General features: G+C 38.6%; 3 protein-coding genes across 4 annotated transcripts; all 3 read left to right on the top strand.

Annotated features, from left to right (window-relative positions):
- Window positions 1-728: 728 nt before the first annotated feature.
- On the top strand, window positions 729-5,817 carry LOC142380317 (uncharacterized). Of its 2 annotated transcripts, none has more exons than XM_075466073.1 (7): window positions 729-934; window positions 1,222-1,361; window positions 1,739-2,149; window positions 2,687-2,812; window positions 2,951-3,083; window positions 3,597-3,660; window positions 4,346-5,817. In XM_075466073.1, exons 2-7 carry the CDS (start codon window positions 1,319-1,321, stop codon window positions 4,736-4,738), a joined length of 1,170 nt encoding a protein of 389 aa, XP_075322188.1. In that variant the 5' UTR covers window positions 729-934; window positions 1,222-1,318; the 3' UTR covers window positions 4,739-5,817. The 2 variants fall into 2 exon arrangements, with proteins under 2 accessions (XP_075322188.1, XP_075322187.1); XM_075466072.1 differs by having other exon boundaries at window positions 1,210-1,361.
- A 1,057-nt stretch (window positions 5,818-6,874) lies between these two features.
- LOC142380844 (vascular cell adhesion protein 1-like) lies at window positions 6,875-15,771 on the top strand. The gene is made up of 11 exons (XM_075466767.1): window positions 6,875-6,943; window positions 7,266-7,381; window positions 9,997-10,221; window positions 10,523-10,774; window positions 10,858-11,115; window positions 11,217-11,483; window positions 11,896-12,153; window positions 12,386-12,664; window positions 12,787-12,898; window positions 13,113-13,158; window positions 13,428-15,771. The coding sequence occupies exons 2-11, from the start codon at window positions 7,321-7,323 to the stop codon at window positions 13,749-13,751; spliced, it is 2,082 nt and encodes a 693-aa protein (XP_075322882.1). The 5' UTR covers window positions 6,875-6,943; window positions 7,266-7,320; the 3' UTR covers window positions 13,752-15,771.
- A 2,198-nt stretch (window positions 15,772-17,969) lies between these two features.
- Window positions 17,970-19,109, top strand: irgq2 (immunity-related GTPase family, q2). The gene has a single exon (XM_075466766.1). The coding sequence runs from the start codon at window positions 17,970-17,972 to the stop codon at window positions 19,107-19,109; it is 1,140 nt and encodes a 379-aa protein (XP_075322881.1).
- Window positions 19,110-19,167: the final 58 nt, after the last annotated feature.

The raw sequence follows: 19,167 nt of genomic DNA, 5'->3' as shown, positions 1-19,167 counted from the left end.
TTCAATTCAAAAATACTTTATTTATCCCAGAGGGAAATTAAATGTTGATGTAGCTCAATTAAATCAAAGAGTTATTATAGATGCTGATGGCTGTGGGCAGGAAAGATTTCCTGTAGGGGTCCGTTTTGCATCCAAACTGAAGAAGCCTTTGACTGAAGAGACTCTGTTTTCTGATAACAGTCTCATGGAGAGGATGTTCAGGGTTGTCCATAATTCTCTTGATTTTATGCGATGAACTATCTCTTGAACTTAAAAACAAACATTTATAGGATAAAACCAATGAGGTTTTCATTGTCGTTGAAAGTCTTTCTTTTTTAGCACACTTTACAATATCTGAGTAGTTTTTTTTTAGTGAGTGTTCATAAATAGTTGCTACCTCAAAGTGTGAACAGGAAGTTATTTGAGAGAATATGGTGTTGCCATATTAGGCTCTGTTAAATGCATAATTTGCTCAGCAACTAACATGATTACAGAGATTACAGAGGTTTTACACTATAAACTGAATGCTGAAAATGTTCATTTTTCATACACAAGTAATAAAACACATTTCTAACAAATGACTATCTTTATTTAGCAGTACCACACACACAAACTGAAACTAAGACTTATTAGAGGTGTAAAAAAAAAATGCTGTCATAAAAAGTTTCTCACATGTCAAAATATCTGAGGAAATCAAGACTTTTTCCACACTTCATTGGTGGTAAAGTTGGATATGAATAGCTTAATATAAAGATTGTGATTGAAGGAGAATATAGATTTAAGTGCAATGGTCTGAGAGGGCAGTAGTGTGTAGAGACACTTCCTGGAAACTTGCTGTAGTGTAAAGACGGAAGGGTTACATAAGGAGGAGCAAGAGAGGAAGAGTCAGTTCAGAGCAGAAAGACCATACAGAAGTCAGGGAGGGGAAACAGCAGGATATTCAAACCAAAAAAAGGTGAGAAAATTTATTCAAAAAACAAAAAAACAATTCTTCACTACTGCCATGATTTTTTTATTTTATCGGGCAGCGTGCATTTAATTAGAGCATTGTGGGATTTGGAGTATTAATTTTTTAAGATGAGTGATTCAAACTATAGTTATTCACAACGTGTAAAGCAAGGCATTTTGGGATGGCACAGAGATTTGATTGATGTAGCTACCGTAACAGTGAACATGCAGCATCCTGTATTCAAATCTGTGCCGTTAACCGTGAAGGCGTTTCTGAACCAGTTTCATCCACAGAACCTCCTGCGTGTCTCTCGCACTTCTTTCTGTGTGTCACAAAAGAAGACTTTGTCCAGTGAGGAAACAGATCGACACTCCATGTCATCAAATCAACATGCTTGCTGTGGTCTGGATGACTCTGCTTTGTGCTACAACAGGTAGAGGAGGCGTCTTTATTGAAATCTTCATTAATAATGAATTAAATGGCTTTTAAAATATACATAATAATTCAAATTTAAAGCAACAAATCAACGTAGAAAAGAAAACATGTTTGGAAGTGAAAAATAATACTAAATTGTTGTCTATAGATTGTTGAATGTATGTCCTGCATCTTTATACTGTCTGCAGTAAAAGGCCCCATTAGCCTCATATAATCAATAATCATGCTTATGGATTCTCGTAATGATACAAACAACAGCAGCCAGCAAAGTAGTGGCACTTTCAAGCAGACAGACTTTCTTGATCAGGTGTTATGTTTTGTCATGATCTAAATATCTACTGTCCTGTTTATTTCTTTTTGTTTGTTTCTATTCAGGTGCATCAGAGTCAACAAACAAAAGCTGTTCAGAGACAAAATGCTCTGTCCATCTGAATGAAAGAAACATAACAGCACAGGCTGGAACCTGTGTTGTTTTCAAGTGTCCTGTTGAAAATTGTCATACTCTCAAAAGTATAGCTTGGTACAATCCAGCAGAAAACTGCAACGAAACGGTATTCAGCACCAGTAAGAATGAAGACACGCACCCTGAGTTTAGGGGATGGGTGTTGTTGGTGAAGTCTGACGTGGAAAAGAACTGCAGCATCATCATCAAAAACCTCAACTTGTCAGACTCTAAACTATATGAATTCAGAGTGACTGATGAACAGAACAATGCTGAGGTCATCTGTAAGGTCAGCTTCAAAGTTGGCACAGCAACAAAGAAGACCGAAACTCCGGAAACGGACAGTGAGTAATATTTACTGTACATTCCTATTTCACATAACGGTTTATTCTGCAAAGGTTAATAAATTGTTTCATGTTCCATACTATGAACTAACATGAAACTCAAGTGTCCTGTTTTCCTCTTCTGAGATTTGAACTAAATAGAAGGTGCTCCATGTTCAACAACAAATGTCTGGATGGAGTTCAGAAGTCCCAACTGGTTAAGAACTGGGGCACATTTTCTTGTTTCCTTTTATACTTTATATAATACTACAATATCTATACTTTAACCAGTTATTCATTCACTCTCAAATGTCCTTTAAAGTGATCCCTTACTATCCCAGAGGACTTAATCTGTATTATGGCACTAGTTTACATCAAATATATTACTGCTTGTCCCAATCAGTTAGAGGTCCTGACGTGTGTGTGTGTGTGTGTGTGTGTGTGTGTGTGTGTGTGTGTGCGTGCGTGTGTCAGTAAGGGGTTTCCTTTACCCACCATCAGCTGGTTCCTGGACAGGCACTCTAATTAATCCTTTATGATCTGTGTTGAACCCCACAGTCACCACCACGCCCACTGTTTCTGCGAAAGACCATGACAACGTCAGCAGCAGAAATGATCTTGGGGAGGAAACGAAAAATTCCACAGTCAACAAAAGTCAGAAACATCAAGAAAAACAGCAAGAGGGTAATTGTTTACAGCCATAATATTTCCTCTTCATAAAGCGACCGCTTCATGTTTTTGCCAAATGTTCTGTTTTATGCAGTTAATCTGTGCAATAAACTTAAATGACCAGAAGGCTTTTCTCTTTTTGTCCTCCTCCAGATTTACTGGAACAACTGAAAACATGGCTAACGACCCTTCAAGAGCCGAAATGCTTAATTGTGCTTACAACTGGGATTCTGATTGGGATTTTTTTTTCAGCAATTATTACTTGTTTGGTGATAAAATGCCACAGGTGCAGTTTACAATCTTTTGCAAAGTTCGAAAGTGCTATGATGATTATTTTCCCTCCTCTTTTCCTGTTTTTCTTTTCTTTAAACATAAAAAATACAGTTGGAGATCATACCTAGTATTCAATATATTATATTCTGTACATCATTTACCATTCATCTTCTAAGATTTAATCAGTTCCTAGTTTGTGATATCGGCTGATTAAAACATGGCCAACACACAGTCATACATGCTACATCCTGACATGTAAAGATTAGTCAGAGTTTCTAGTCAGAGTTACTTCCATACTTTACTCTGACTATGGAAAGCAACTGGAAGGACCACAAAAAAGAATATTTAAGCTGCCCAACTATTGTTAATCACCTGTTTGAGTCATAGATTACAGAAGAATGATCAGTAGACAATTGTATGAAGTAAAACAACACGTTTTACTGTCATTCTTTAATGCTTGTTGTTTGATCGCTTCGTTTGGAATTTAAACTTATTCTTGTGTATTTATATCCCTCCCCACAAATAGGAAGAAGAGCTCGAGAAACTTGGTTGAAGACCTGGAGATGGTGACCACACAAACCATTGCAATGGTAGTTATATTACTGCTGGTTATATAAACAAAGCTATTTTAATTTCAGTTAAATGTTGAGTTAATAGTTTGCTAAAATATCAAACAAATATTTTTTCTTTCATTATCACCTTGCTGGGGGCTAAAAGATTTGACAAATCACAATGAACATGTTATTTATTGTATTGAGCCTTTATGCCAGTGTGAGTTTGGACTGATTTGAAATTATCACACGATGCAAGTGAAATGAAACCCGGTGTCATAAGTTCAAGAAACTCCCAATAATATCATAGCTTCTTTTCTACTATTGTAAAACTGCTTTTTCAAACTTTTGAGGAGTCAAAACTGATCAGAAAAACACTAAAAGCTAAATTGCAGTTATTCTGCGAGGCTGATAAAAGTAATCCTGGTTATCACATACATTCAATTGGAAATTCCTTTCCAATTGTCCTGATATTCTGCCAATGGTTTTGCAGAAAAAAGGAAAAAAAACTAGCTAACTGAAGTTAAAACATGCCCCTGTTGAGGTACTCCACCTCGTGTGTTAAATACTGATATTTGAAATTTATGGTAAGCAGGAAAATCCTATTTTTTTAATGACCTCAGTCTTTTTTTCTTACCGATGCCTGCGAAATTTCACGAATTGTCCCAACAACGACCCTGCTTCTATCATGTCAGAAATTCCATGTTGACATTATCCCTGACAGGTGGAGAATGACGGGATCCATGACGTAGAAGCAGCAGAAGGCGAAGCTGAGTTTGCTGAGCTGTTGGTACCTGATGATGACATGGTGCCAAAAGAGACAGAGTACTCCAACATTGACTTCTTTGCATTGAAAAAAAGGGATTCTACAGTAGCAGAGGAGAAACAGAAGACCACAGAGACTGAGTATGCTGAGATTAATACAGGGGGAACAGATAATAGACAAAAGGATGGCGAAGAGGACAGTGAAATGTTAGAGGGCGAAGATGAGGACCAGGTCATCATAAATGAGGATGAAGAAGCAAAAGAGAACAAACCGGCTGAGGACGTAGTAGGTGAGGATGTTCAGCTGTATTCCACTGTGAAGGATATTGTGGATGAGAGTGCAGATGAGTAACGCCAAATGAAGATAAAGTTCATTCTTTTTCTTTTAGTGTTGACAAAGCATAGCTTTTTTAAGGGAGGTTAGGGTTAGGTCGGCCATTTTTTTGCATGCTTGGGTATTGCAGCAAAACATGAGGTTTGCAGCTACAAAATAATAAAGATGGGTCTGAGCAAAGGGAAAATTATGGCTAGATTAAATGTTGGCACTTATAAATAGAAGAATGACAAGCAGTCGGCAGATGTGCTTAGGCAGAAAAGTGGTGAGATGACAAATGGGGATAGAGATTATAAAGATAGGTTTCTCAGGTATTATGTTTTTCTGAGATTATCCTTTGATATGTACATGGCACGTCTGCCTGTTTTTTACTATAGCGTTGTAATCTTGGCCTGAGATTAGCTGAAATGATAGAGGCCTGTCATGTCAGTGACTCTGCTGCTCTGTTCATTTACCAGCAAGTACATTTTCACCACATATCAGGTCACACCTATTTTATATATATCTATATATCTATATAGATATATATCTATATATCTATATATCTAGATATATATCTATATATCTATATATCTAGATATATATCTATATATCTATATAGATATATATCTATATAGGTATATATACACATATATGTGTATATATATACCTATATAATAAGTAGGGCTAAGTATTTAAAGTGTTTTCGATGGCTATATCAATGTATATTTTGATGACTTATTGATGTATTAAAAGAACTGCAGCTTCACATGACTTTGTGTTGTTATGCATGTACAGCATTTTGTTTCAGACACGGCTGTTTTTAAAGGGCTTTATAAATAAAGTTGAGTTGAGTTGTAAAGAATCAAGAAACTTTTTTTTGTTTTTGTTTTCAATATATACACCAAAAAAGTGAAGACAGAAGTAATCATGTTAATAATCCAAAAGGCAGTTGTTTGCCAATGAAGTTTTGTATGCAAACGCATTTTTATGTATTTTACAGTCCATATGTGTGATGTATCAAATGGAATGAACAGCTTTTTGTAGTAGTTAAGCTTGTCATTACTTTTAGAGAATAATTTAGTTAAATCAATTCAGCTGTTATTACTCTTAAATAAACTCAGAATGAATGTATCATTATGATGAATATTCTTCCTGCTTCTGTTATGTTCGTGTGAAGAGCTAACCATGCCACAGCGGCATCACAGAGAAAACCTAAAATACCTAAAACTGTTAAGTGAGGAAGACCGCATAATGTCATTTAGTAAGACCGTCATGCACTAGATGTAAGTAAAATCAAATTTGAGAAAATGCCTCTTGGTTGAGGTATGTCTGCACTTTGATCTTACAAGTTCTGCCTTGTGCATTTCTAAGCTTAATGCAAATATTACCTCTAACCTTGTGCATTAAAGACAAATAATTTATTTGATATCTTGTATGACTTCTTAAATGATAATAATAGTCCTGTGGCTATGAGAACTATGAGAACAGGAAGTGTAGAGACACTAAAATGCGATGACACCCTCTGAGGAAGTACAAGAATCACTTTGCTGAGAACAGTAACTACAGATTGTAAATGCTTTGTGTTTCAATTTGCAGGTACTTTCAATGATTTTGACCATTATTAATCATTGGTTACTGCAGATAAAGGCTTTACAGCTGTGCACAAAATACTTTTGCAGAATGTAAAATGGAGCTAAAGGCTGTATGTGTAACAAATTCACAACTCAAGTTCTTTAGGCCTATTGAAATTAGCATGAAGACAGGATGCAGGTCTACTGGTTTCTTAAGATGGTTAGTTTTTGTTTGTGTGTGTAATTGCCACAAACTTCCCTTTTCTTGAAACACCATCAAAAAAAGAGTATTTTTCTTTCAATGCTTAACCTAGATCAGATCAGAACAGAATGCCTTTATTTGTCATTGTACATGGTACAGCGAGATTTAAAGCCACCAAAACAGTGCAAAGAGAAAATTAAAATTAAAATTAAAAAAAATATATATCATTTGTATCTTAAATGTGTCACATTGGAACAAAATGTCACCCCATTTTTTACATGTATAATGTGATTGTTGTGAGTTTTGATCTGCATGGCATTAAGGCAGTTAGGTGTGAGAGGTAACAGCACTCTATAATAGAAAAAAAGAGGCACACAAAAACGGAAGAAGCAGAAAAGTGACAAGAGGAAGAGTTTCGTCGACAGAGCAGAGATCCCCGGAGAGTAAAGACAAGTACAAGAGAAACAGGTAAAAACCAGCATTCACGTGAGTTTCTTTTAAAATTTATTTCTATTGTACATTGAATGATTTAAGGTAATGCTTGGGCAAAAAAAAATAAATCAACATTGCCCACATAGATGTAATTCTATTGCTGAGTGATTTCTAAGGGTCCAAAGTGGATCTCTTGGGAACTGCAGTCAAATATGTTAACATCAGTATGAAGTATGTGAGCCTGCAACATCCTGTGTTAACATCTGTGCTGACAGCTGTGGTGGTCCAATTTGATCAACCAAGCTTCCTATATGTTTATTTCAGTTATTAACTGGCAAATGTTTGTTCTCTTGAAAAGGAAAACACTGTGTCCTAACAAGAGAGTGGCCAGATCTCTTATTGACTGAATCAGAATGTTTATTGTCATCTTGCTGACTCTGCTCTTCAAATTGAGGAACATCAGTCCCAACTCAGGTAGTGTACAGTTTATTTTCTTTTTTTTCTTTGTCCTAAAACCTCCTGGCAAATGCCATGAGGAGGTCAGCCACAACCAAGTACCTACAAAGAGTAAGGCAGGTCCTAAGAAGTCAGCTGAACTGTCAGAACAAAGTCAGAGCAATCAGCACATACACTTTGCCACTATTCAGCCACTATCCAGGATGAAACAACAAAAATCCAGGAATACATCAGGAAGTTGATCCTCAGTGATGGACTGCTAATTGAGTGTCTCAGGCACCTGAAACCTCAGGGGAGAGAAGGAGGAAGAGGATGAACTATCATGGAAAGATAAGCCTCTGCACAGCATGTACCACTGACTGATTCAACAAGTGGATGATATCAAAAAGTCCTATCAGTTGCTAGAAAAGGCTGGTCTGAAAGACAGCACAGAGGTTCTAATGATGGTAGCTCAAGAACAGGCCCTAAGCACAAGGGCAATATAGGCCATGGTCTACCACATCAGACAGGATACAGTGGTGTAGTCTACGTTGAACGCAGGTATACGGCGTATACCCACCTCTTTTTTTTAGGAGATTTCCGTATACCTACCTAAAATGCTCCGTGTACCCACTTAAAATTCGTTTTTCAATTTTTAGAATAGCACAGCCACGTTTCATCAACTACCACTTCTCATGGAAGCCTTGTTATAATTTAACAATACAACGACAACACTTCAGAATAGCATTCATTCGGAAATTGCGGCAGTCTGTAGCCCCTTTCACACTGCGACCCGCTACCTTAGCGGGTCCAAATTGCACCTTCGACCCGCGTCGAGCAATGTGAACGCTTGGCGTGTCAGGGTGACCCGTGTCGCCTGAAGCAGAGTTCAGGGGGCGTTGCCTAGTGGCAGAGCGTCACACGAAACACATAAAATGGTGGGCGTGTACAATGACGTAGTCACAAGCCATGCGCCGGAGGTAGGGTGAAATACACCTGTCTGCATCAAATTTTTCAAACAAACGATGGCGGGACACCTTGAGAACTCGTTTTTGCAATGCAGTTCATGGAGATGTTACTTTACGGTGCGTCTTGCTGCGTGGGAAACCGAGCTCTCCCATCTTTCTCGCCAGCCCTTCCAGCAGATGTCCATCCTTCACCGTCCCGAAATGTGGCGGAAAATAACGTCCTCTGCTCGGTGGCTGAGGAGCTCGCGGACCTCCTTGTCTCCCCAGTTGGCCATATTAAAAAATGTCTCGAACTTGATGTAGGCTAAAACAGAGTAAAACTTGTCCTCACCTGTCGCTGTTGTTCTGAATCAGCTGTCCATTCTGTATTTTAAACTCCTCACGTCACGCCACGCCCACGTCCAACTCGCGTCGATTGTGTTCACATCAAACTCGGCTCGGCAAAAAGACTAGGGTCCGACGCGGGTCGAAAGGCGAGTCGAGTTGACGCGGCAGCCCGGGTCGGCAGTGTGAACACAACAGCGGACACGCTAAATTCTTGAATTAAACGCGGGTTATTCGGCAGTGTGAAAGGGGCTAGTGTTTTGACAATAACGTCCCATAGAAACTCTTCTTCTTTGTATTAGTTGAAAGCGGTGATTCTCTAACGCACAACAGCGCCCCCTATAGGAGTGGAAGGTGGAAAACTAAAATGGATGTGTGTATATATATATTTTTTATGTATATTACATATATAAACGAATGTAATACATATATATATATTACAATTAATTAATTCTGACAGCCCTTGTGTATGTATATATATATATATATATATATATATATAACAACCTCTCTCAAGATGTGATGGTGTTCTGCTGCTTTAAAACAATCACTCTGTTAGGTCTCGCTCTATGAGGGATGAGTACAAAGATTAAGTGCCACAGGGAGTCCCATTGCCACTGAGATACACAGCACACAGTCCACACAATCAAAGTGAGTTTATGATGTCCCTCATCCTGTCCCTCATGCATGCAAGGGGCAGGTAAGTGCAAAGCTGCGACCCCACAAACATGTTTGTCCCTTAACACGTTAAGAAAGCATTATAAATGTGCTGTTACCAGAATGGCAATGACCAAGTCGTAGTGCATTACTAAAAGCCCTGTGTTATGTCATAGTATTGTAGTACTATGGTACTTAACTTTTCAATGACTATTACAGCGCGCCACTGGAGGTACGGCGTGCATTAAGGGGCTACTATTGGTCCCGAGTCCCGACCCCTAGTTTGGTACCACGGGCCTATGACTGGCCAACTATACAGTATACCCACCTCAAAAAGGTAGACTACACCACTGGATATACATGTACAGTATATATATATGTATATATATCTGCTACTTTTTAACTGCAAATCATAAAACTAGTCTATTAGAAAGACAACTAGGTTTAATGCAGTGCAAGTCATCAGTAACACAAACAACATCCAATGAGCACCTCTCTGAAACCTTTGCAACTTAAAGGGAACAACAAAACCATTCAGGCACTTAGTGACCTCTGTATATGAAAACTAGGAACTACACAAACTGTACAAAACATCCATCTGTGCTCTCTTGTCACTACACCATCAACATATAACATAGTAAATAAATGTGACCTTCATCAGCCTTCTAAAGATGTCTCACTGCTGTATATTTACACCCTGCATAGATCAGAGTGAAAACTCCACAGTGACAGTTCCTCCACTGATCAAAGAACAGCTGACCACTCATCTGGGATCTGATGCTGAGTTAACCTCCACATGGGGAAGGCCAGGAAAGAACAACTTGCACATCACAAAAAACATCAGGAAGAATCAGGGGCAAAACGCCACTCCAACATTCAGTCCCACGGCTGTAACCACGACGGTGGAGACAATGACTCTGAATGTAACTTGTGAGTAAAACACACTTCATCATTCTCTCGTGCTTTACTCTATTTTACTGCTGCAGCAACTGAAGCGTATTAAGTTTTATACACAACATTTAAATGTACAACGTAATCAGAAAGTGCTCATATTCTAAATATTTATTTACATTCATGTACACACCTTTATTTTTCACTCGTTTTTTTTTTTTTTTACATTGTATGGTTTTAAGATCAATTAGAAACAGTTTTATTTGATAGAGTAAAATGTATTCTCTCTATATGTATAATAGTAAATATATTTAAATTTGCCTCAAATCTTCTCTTTAAGATCCGAAATTACTTGGAATCACCAAAGAGGCAACTGTTAAGAAGGATCATGTTCTGGATCTAACCTGCATTGGTGACAGTCGGCCACTTTCTCTTATATCCTGGAAAAAAGAAGGATTCAATACAACCATGATTAATGGTACCGGAGCCTCCAGACTTGCCATTCTGACAGCAGAAAACACTGAACAATATATCTGTTCAGACATGCATCGGAATGACAACCTGACAGAGACAGTGGATGTAGTGGTGAAATGTAAGTTTACATTGTGCTCAAGTCTTTCTCATTTAGTGTTTTTTCCCAACTGATTCATGCATGTTACATATTTGTTTTAAAAGATGCAGAGAAACAAGACATCGCTGGAGAGACGGCTGCCACAGGGGGTGATGCTCTGAATCTGACTTGCACTGTTGATCCAGCCCCTCCATTTGCAGTCAACTGGAACAAACTTGGATTCAACATAACCATGATTAACGGCACTGGAGCAGCCAGACTCGTCATCTTTAATGTAACAGCAGAGCACTCGGGACAGTACATCTGTACAGCAAAACATCTGAATGACAACATTACAGAGAAAGTGAGCATAACAGTGAAACGTAAGTACTTACAGTGTTTTGGATACAAAATCTGTAGATGTTTGTTTCAACTGATAGTTTGTCCTGACTAATTCAAACATGTCAAATATGTGTTTTAAAAGATGCAAAGAAACCTGAGATCACTGGGAAGACCACTGTCACAGAGGGTGATGCTCTAAATCTGACCTGCACCGTAGATTGTTTCTTTCCATCTGTAATCATGTGGACTAAACATGGCAAGAACGGAAGCCTGATCAGTGAAACTGGACCAGATACTGGATCATCCACTCTTGTCATTCGTAACATGACAGCCGAACACTCTGGACAGTATTTCTGTACAGCAAAATGTCTGAGCACCCTCACACAAGATGTTAACATAACTGTGTTGTGTAAGTAGGCAGCATATCCATCGCTTGATTCACGATAAGAAACTTTAACCCTACATGAATTCGGAATTGATCGTATTCTTTAATAGGTTGTGTAATTCAGTCTTTAATTTCTTTAATTAAGTCTTTCAAAGTTTTTTTTTAAGATCATTTTTGTAGACCAACATGAGCTCGCGTTATAAGTAACAGTTTCGTAGGGTAGACTAAAATATACCATAAATGTTACATAGTGAGTGTCAGTGTGAATGAGAGAGATGTGCAAAGCGCTTTGTAAAACATAGACAAAAGCTACTAAATAAGGGTGGACCTGTTACATAAGTTTGGACAGACCAACCCTTTTATTTTGAATGAGAAAATGCATTCAAATGTCTCACTGGGTTATTCTATATAATTTTTCCTGATCTTTCTCTCAAAGATTGGAGGAGCCTTGAAATTACTGGAGAGAGAGCTGTTGTGGAGGGCCATGTTCTGAATCTGACTTGCAATATCGATAGCTGGCCTCCATCAATCGTCACCTGGGACAAACCTAGTATCAACACAACCTTCAACAATGGCACTGGAGCAGCCAGACTAGTCATTTTCAATGTGACAGCACAGCACTCAGGACAGTACATCTGTACAGCTAAACACCAGAGTCACACCTGCAAAGCAACAGCTGACATCAGAGTGCAGAGTAAGTTTACCTCATAATTTGTTAAAAGTGTACTGAAACCAAGAATTACAAAGTGTTTCAGAGCTTTTGATTAAAGCAATATTTTCACGGAAGAAAGTTTGTTGTGTTAATGATTGCCTGTACAATGCCAAACACTGTCCTAATGTAAACAAAGCTAAAATCAGTAAAACTGTATATCACTTGTACCATATTGCATGTTGTCTTTGATGTCAGGATTCTTGCCTCCTTGCAGTGCTGCCTAAGGTCCTACATGACTCCGGGTGTGAAGCTCAGTCAGACATCCTGACCTGTGTGTGTATTAGTCAGGGCTCTCCTTTGCCCACCATCAAATGGCCACTGCTGGAAAACCATACAGAGTACTTGCTAAATGCTGCTGTGTCAAACCACACAGTCAAAAGCACCATCATCCTGACTGTAAGAGACCAGAGCAGCACTTCAGCTTTGTGTGTCAGCAGCAATGAAAACGGGGAAACAAAGAGGAACCTCAACATAAACAAAGTTGGAAAAAAAGGTAAGTGCTCTGTGAACATCCCTTGGACAAGCTGTTAAAATATGGACACACAAAATAAATGTGTTGTAATGGAATGAGCCACTGTTAAGATTTTTTCCTAACCACTTTGTTCTTGACTTCAGATCAGGTCATAAACATAATGAGAGATGTTACACTGCTGGGAATGATCCTCTCCTTTTTGGTCGGCATGCTGTTTTCATTTGTTATGTTCTATTTGGTGAACCTGTGCTACAGGTACAGTATTAAGCCCAAAAAGGCATCGTGTTAATTTGTTGTATCTTGCCGTGTAATAGAATAATAGAAGTACTAGCAAAAGGTTAGCAAGTGGATTATATGAGTTAATAACATACAAAATCACATGGAAGGTCTATTCATGTTAGTTCAGATGCGACGTTAATCTAATCTGTATATTGGGCATTTATTGCTATTTAAATACATTTCTCAACAGGAGAAAAAAGAAGGCTCACGGAAATCTGGCTGAAACTCTGGAGATGGTGAGTCAAGTCCATCCACTGGTATTTACATTGAATTAGCAGAAGGACCTATCAAGGCACAAGGCAAGGCACTATAATCAAGCTGCAGTGGAACTTTAGTGACATAAAGTGGTTGCACTGGGTAGACACAGCACAACCAGCAGGTGTGGTAATCAGTAAGCCATAAATGAGCCACGAGAGTTTGTTTGTGCTAACAATCAGAATATTAATGCTTTGAGTTGTTGTAGCGTCCTATTAACTTGTATATTTATTTGTGTTACACCTGACAGGTGAATAATGGTCAATCAGTGGAATATGCTCAGGTCACGGCCAAAGGGACAGCTGGAGAAGCCGAAGCTGCAACAGCAGATGTAGACTACTCTGATATTGATTTCTTGGTATTGAAAAGGCAAATTCCAGCAAAAGCGAGACAGAATAGCAAGAGTTTAGGTGCAGAGTATGGTGAAATTAAGAAAGGCAAAAAAGGAAATAAAAGGCGGGATGGAGAAAGCAAAGAGGAAGAGGAGCTAAAAAACTGTGTTCTAGAGGAGAGGGAAAGTGAGGATGCAGCAGTGTACTCCAATGTGACAGACCTCATGGCTGAGATTGAATGATCATGCAGTTTATTAGCCTGAAGATTAAGTTAACTCAAATTAGACGTAGGGTGGGGGCGCAAAATCTCAATCTCGCCTAGGGCAGCCAATGGGCTAGAACCGGCCCTGGCTATAAGCTTGATTTGTGTGGCGTTCTTCTGAGTAGTTAGTATCTTACCTGTGGTTTGGAACTTAAAATGTAAAAATACACACAGTGATAACAGGGATAAACTTTTTTTAGGCGTAGAATACTCAAAACAAACAAAACCGAAGTCAAATCTCGAAATGAAATCTTAAAAATCCCTTCTCTCTGGTCTTTCCTCGCTGTTTTGCTTTTCTCTGCCAGTTCCACTTGCTCCCTCACCATCTCTCCTTCATTGGCATTCTCCTCGTCTTTCTCTGCCACACCTCGAAATCATAATTTACACAACTATGATCTCCCTTAAAGGTGGGGTATGAGATCTTGGAAAAACGGTTCCTGCAAGCTATATTTTTGAAAATGCACAACCTTGCCTCTCCCTTCAGCCCACCCCTCGAAACCACGCCTTCAAAACACATGAACGAGTCACGAGTCTGTGAACGCGCAGGGGGGAGGGGTGAGGGGGGCTGACGGTTGATTGGCGTGTCAGAATCCAATAGAAGTAACTCTCATCATTACTTCTATTGGTCAGACATTTCCTCTTGCTACACCCTCTACAATGGACTAAAATATTATTTTTTTCCCCAAACATTCTATTTTAGTGGGTGCAATGGGGTCGTGAGGTTTTCAGACAATATGATAAAAAAATGCTCCAGAAAACATCTCATCATACCCCACCTTTAATTCAGGTAATCAATACAACCACTATTTGTCTCTCTTTACGTTAAATTAGTTATACAGTAAAGTCATCCTCACTTAAAATAACACAGAGTGACAGTTTTCTAAAATAATACAGTGCTGTTTAGCTGAGGAGTGTGCACGCAGCGCAGCCAGAGCCAGATATTTTAATCTATCCACCATCTACATCTCTGACCGGGTACTTTGCTGCTTACTTCCTCATTATGTCGCTACCAATGCCGTTACAAACCGCTTGTGAACTGTCTCTGGTAGCCTATACTGTACTCCTACTCCTGCTTGTAAATCGTGATGCGCAGCGCGCCATCTACAGATCGTTTGCTCTCCTGCGCGCCTGTTGCGCAACAACTACGCCGTGCACTTTTCAAACGCACACGATACGTGCAAATCTGTACAGAACCGAACAAGACAACTTACTTCAGCTTGTATTCTAATGACAGAGCATTGTTAGAAATGATAAATTCGTGAAATATAACTGTGCTGTGCCCGTTAGTATTATTGTTGTTTATTATTCAAGCGAACAGTGTCAATTACAAGACAGTATCACTTGGCAGAAGTGATAACCAGGAGGAAGATATTCAACATGTCTGATACAACAGGCATTCATAGCTGATATCATAGACAGCCGCAATGCACATAATGTTGACCGAATAATGACAAAGTAGCTAAATAAGGGATGGAACAGGGTTACATTATTAAAAAATAAAGGTAAAACGTTGCGTTTACTAAAGTGGTGTTACAATTTTTAGGTTTAAGTTGTTTTAGATGGAAAAAAAATAGTTATTTTGTCAGTGCTCACTGTGGCTGTCATTTCTTACTGCTTCTCCAAACAGCCAGTGCTCTGACTGCTGCGTCCTGCAGAGGTAAAGTACGAAAAAGCCATGAATACTTCACACAACCCCACTTAAGAAAAGCCCAACTATCGTGAATTTGTGACTACTGTATTTGATTATGTTTAGCAGTGTGTGGGGTCTATGAGGTTTGCTTTTGAGTGTGTGATAGAGCAGCAGCACAAAAAAAAATTTCCATGACTACTTCACCTAGTCCTTAATGAGGGAATGAATATTCATTTTGTTGGTTGATAACTTTCAGGTGTGACCCCAAAGTCACTCGTGCATGTGATCCAAAAATATAAAAAAGATAACTAAAAGATGTACAATGGTATATGTAAACTTTGTGTGCATGAGTGGCAAAAAAACGTACAATACAACACACAAAATGTAGATTTTGTATATATATATATATATATATATATATATATATATATATTTTTTTTTTTTTTTTTTTTGCTGTTCTCGGTTTTTTCAGTTGATTTAATTGTGAATGCAATTTATCTGAGAGATGAATAAAATTAGATTACGATTAAGGCTATTCATGGGATGCCCAGTGGTTGTTGACAACATTTTATGCAACATTTTTTAGAAAGTATATTATGTATTCTAAGAGGACAGGAAGACTGTTTCCAACTCACATGACTATTTAACCTGTTACATTTCAGAGAAACTGTAGACCTTTGACACTGGGTTATCAAGATTCAAGAGTAATTTAATCACTTATTGGCCATCATGTCAAATATTACTTTTTGAAATTAAGAAACATTGCTTTGTAAGTTTTCCAGTAAGATTGGTGGGGGGAGAGTACAATTGTTCACAAAGATTTTTCATCTGCTGTTAAATAAACAAGAAATCACTGTGTGAAAGATTGTGAGGCAAAAATAGCATCTGAGACACCAGACAGGTGTCAAATGTTTTACATGGAAGGTTCTTCTTAAGAGAAGAAAGTGAAACTCTGCAGGGTGTTCAAAGGGTTTTTACAGGCAGCAGTGCATATCTCTGTAACTTTGTTCCTCTTCATTTGCAAACCCCCCAAAATGCATGCGAGAGCTTTTATGGGAAATGGAAACAAAACAAAAAAATGTTTAGAGTTCTGATTGTGGTTTTGTGTGTCGACACAGATAGATAAACAGGTTTAGGCACAAAACAGATGGTATACTATCAGCATTACCCATAAATATACTCCATTAGTGCTAACCTGTACTGATGGTTTAAACAATGATAACTACTTTTTTAAGGCCTAATTTTCATCTTATTTCAGCTCACATCAACATTGTGCACAGTATGCAAAATATGTCATTCTTCATAATAACAGATTTTAGTACGCTATAGATTTGCCACAATTTCTTACTTCATGTGAATAAGACGCAAATTAGTTACTGCATACTACAAATAAATGTTGGATACAGATAATTAAATATTTTTAGGATTTTTAGGATACTTACTGCTTATTGGAAAGGATTTGCATGATACCTGTATGATAAATTGCATGATAGCTGTTACATCTTTTGGGAAATAATGTAAACCGTTCTGAAAAATGTATCTGCTCAATAGAAGATGCTTTATTAAAAATCCAGTTGTATATACTGCATGTGTTTTGTGTTTGTTAATGTGTTTACATTCAATCAGGCAAACACGTGGAAGCTGGTAGGTTTATGTACACACAGTAGGGTTGTATTTGTATGTGCTTAATCTGATATTGGATTAAGGTTGAGCTGATAGGATTAGAATGTTCCACTAGCTGAACTAACTCTTTAAATAGTTCAACCAGATACTTCAGAGCTGCGCAAGCATTTGACTTCAACATATTTTAACCAGAGGGCTACTTCTGCTAGACACGCAGGTGAGTTTATGCAGTTTTGCTGAATGGAAACTAAAGTGATGCCATTTTTAGAGTAGGACTATTACTTGCTTCAGGTTATTCTGACTAAAAACATTGAATTCAGGTGTAAATAGATTATATGTCAGAATAGAGAAGGAAGAATGAAATATTTCATGAAAGTGTCATTTCATTCCAATTGACCATGGCTTTGTGTAGTATTAATATCATAAAGAGTTAATAATGAATAAACATTTTTGGATATTGGGGGTGGCCCTCGGGCAGAGTTAGAGGATTTTGTAAGGTCTGATAAAGTTGTTGGAAGTTAACTAATTTTTAGAGTTAGGTGAGTTGGCAATACAACAATGTAATAGCTCACATTCAAGATGCTTGAGTAAAACTACACGTGTTATCAATGTTATCAGCAAAGAATGAATACAATAGAAAATGCTAATTTTGCCATAGAATAATATACATGATAGGAACATAAATATGTTACTGGTGGATTTTTAAAAATATCAGTACTTCAACAGGTATCCATTAGTAATAATAATAAAAAAAAGATCAAAATGAAACCCACAAATTAACTTTAGTACATTTCTTGAGCAATCTGCAAACTAATTTTCCACCACTGTACACCAGGTTTAAGAATATCCCTGAAAATGTCTTCCTTAAGCTCACACAAATATTTCTGGACTATTCTATATCATCAGATCTTTGTACACAATGGCTATCTTCATCTTTCCATAGGAATGGCTGATGTCTTCAGAGGTCTAAACCTCCTTGAGACCCTCAAAGAGTCTATAGAGAACAATAAGTTATCAGATGTGAGAGATGCAGTGGAAGATCTCCTCATCAGCAGGATCAACTTAGCTGTGTCAGGCGACCGTGGGGATGAAAAAACCTCGTTCATGAACTCCCTCCGGGGCCTCGGACCTGACGATGAGGGTGCAGCTCCTTCTCCATCTCCCGTTGCCCCTGAAGAGGTGGCTGGCTACCCTGACCCCAAACACCCTGATTTCCGCATTTGGGATCTGCCTCCTGTCCCTACCACATCTCCATTTGAACCAGAGGGGTACATGAATAAGTTTAAGTTCCTCCGCTACAATGCAGTCTATATGACATTTACAAAGACACTCCAACCCAACAGTGTGCAGGTTTTCTTGGAGGCTCTTTCACTGCAGCGACAAACTGTGTACTTTCTCCTCTTAGCTTCTATAAAAGACACAGATAAGAGCCTGGAAGAAAAGAAGAAAGCTAGTATGGAAGTGCTGAAATCCCAGGGTGTTAAACGGCCTAAAGTCTACCTTGTCAGACCTTCCACACTGGAGATGTATGACTTCCCTGCCCTCTTGATAGACATGGGTAAAGACCTTCCAGAGATCCGAGCTCAAGCCTTTCTCTTGGCTCTACCAACGTTCACCTCAACCCTGGTCACCCAGAAAAAGGATGCATTTAAAGCACTTATATGGGCAGCTGCCTCACTCTCTGGTGGGATGTCAACTATTCCTGTTCCCCTTGTGGCATCCATGGTGGACTCAAGTATAGCAGTTCGAATTCTGACAAAATCACAGTTATCTCTGTGCCTGGATGATGACTCGGTCGAGCGACTGGCCCGACAACGAAACATGGATCCAGCCAGACTTAAAGAGCTTCGGACTTGTGTGTTGTCAGTGGAGGTCACTAAAGTGGAAGTAAAAAAACGGCTGGCAGAAGCAGAGAAGGACTTGGCAACAGTTTCATCAAAGTTCATGGAAATGGCAATGCCTAAACATGCCCGTTCAGCCAGCCGCTCCTTCACTGCTATGCTGCAAGCCTTGAATGCTGCTATTGATGAAATGGCGGATGATGCCGAGAAAATAGTGACTGCTGCTCAAGCAGAGAGGAAATGAGGACAAAGTTATTTTTCTTTTATGCGATGTTTCCTGTTAATATGTGGTTTCAAATCAC

Source organism: Odontesthes bonariensis, chromosome 5, assembly GCF_027942865.1.
Source record: "Odontesthes bonariensis isolate fOdoBon6 chromosome 5, fOdoBon6.hap1, whole genome shotgun sequence".
In the NCBI taxonomy this organism is placed as follows: domain Eukaryota; kingdom Metazoa; phylum Chordata; class Actinopteri; order Atheriniformes; family Atherinopsidae; genus Odontesthes; species Odontesthes bonariensis.
Note: the sequence above shows the minus strand (reverse complement) of the source record. Positions and strands in the feature narration are given on the sequence as shown.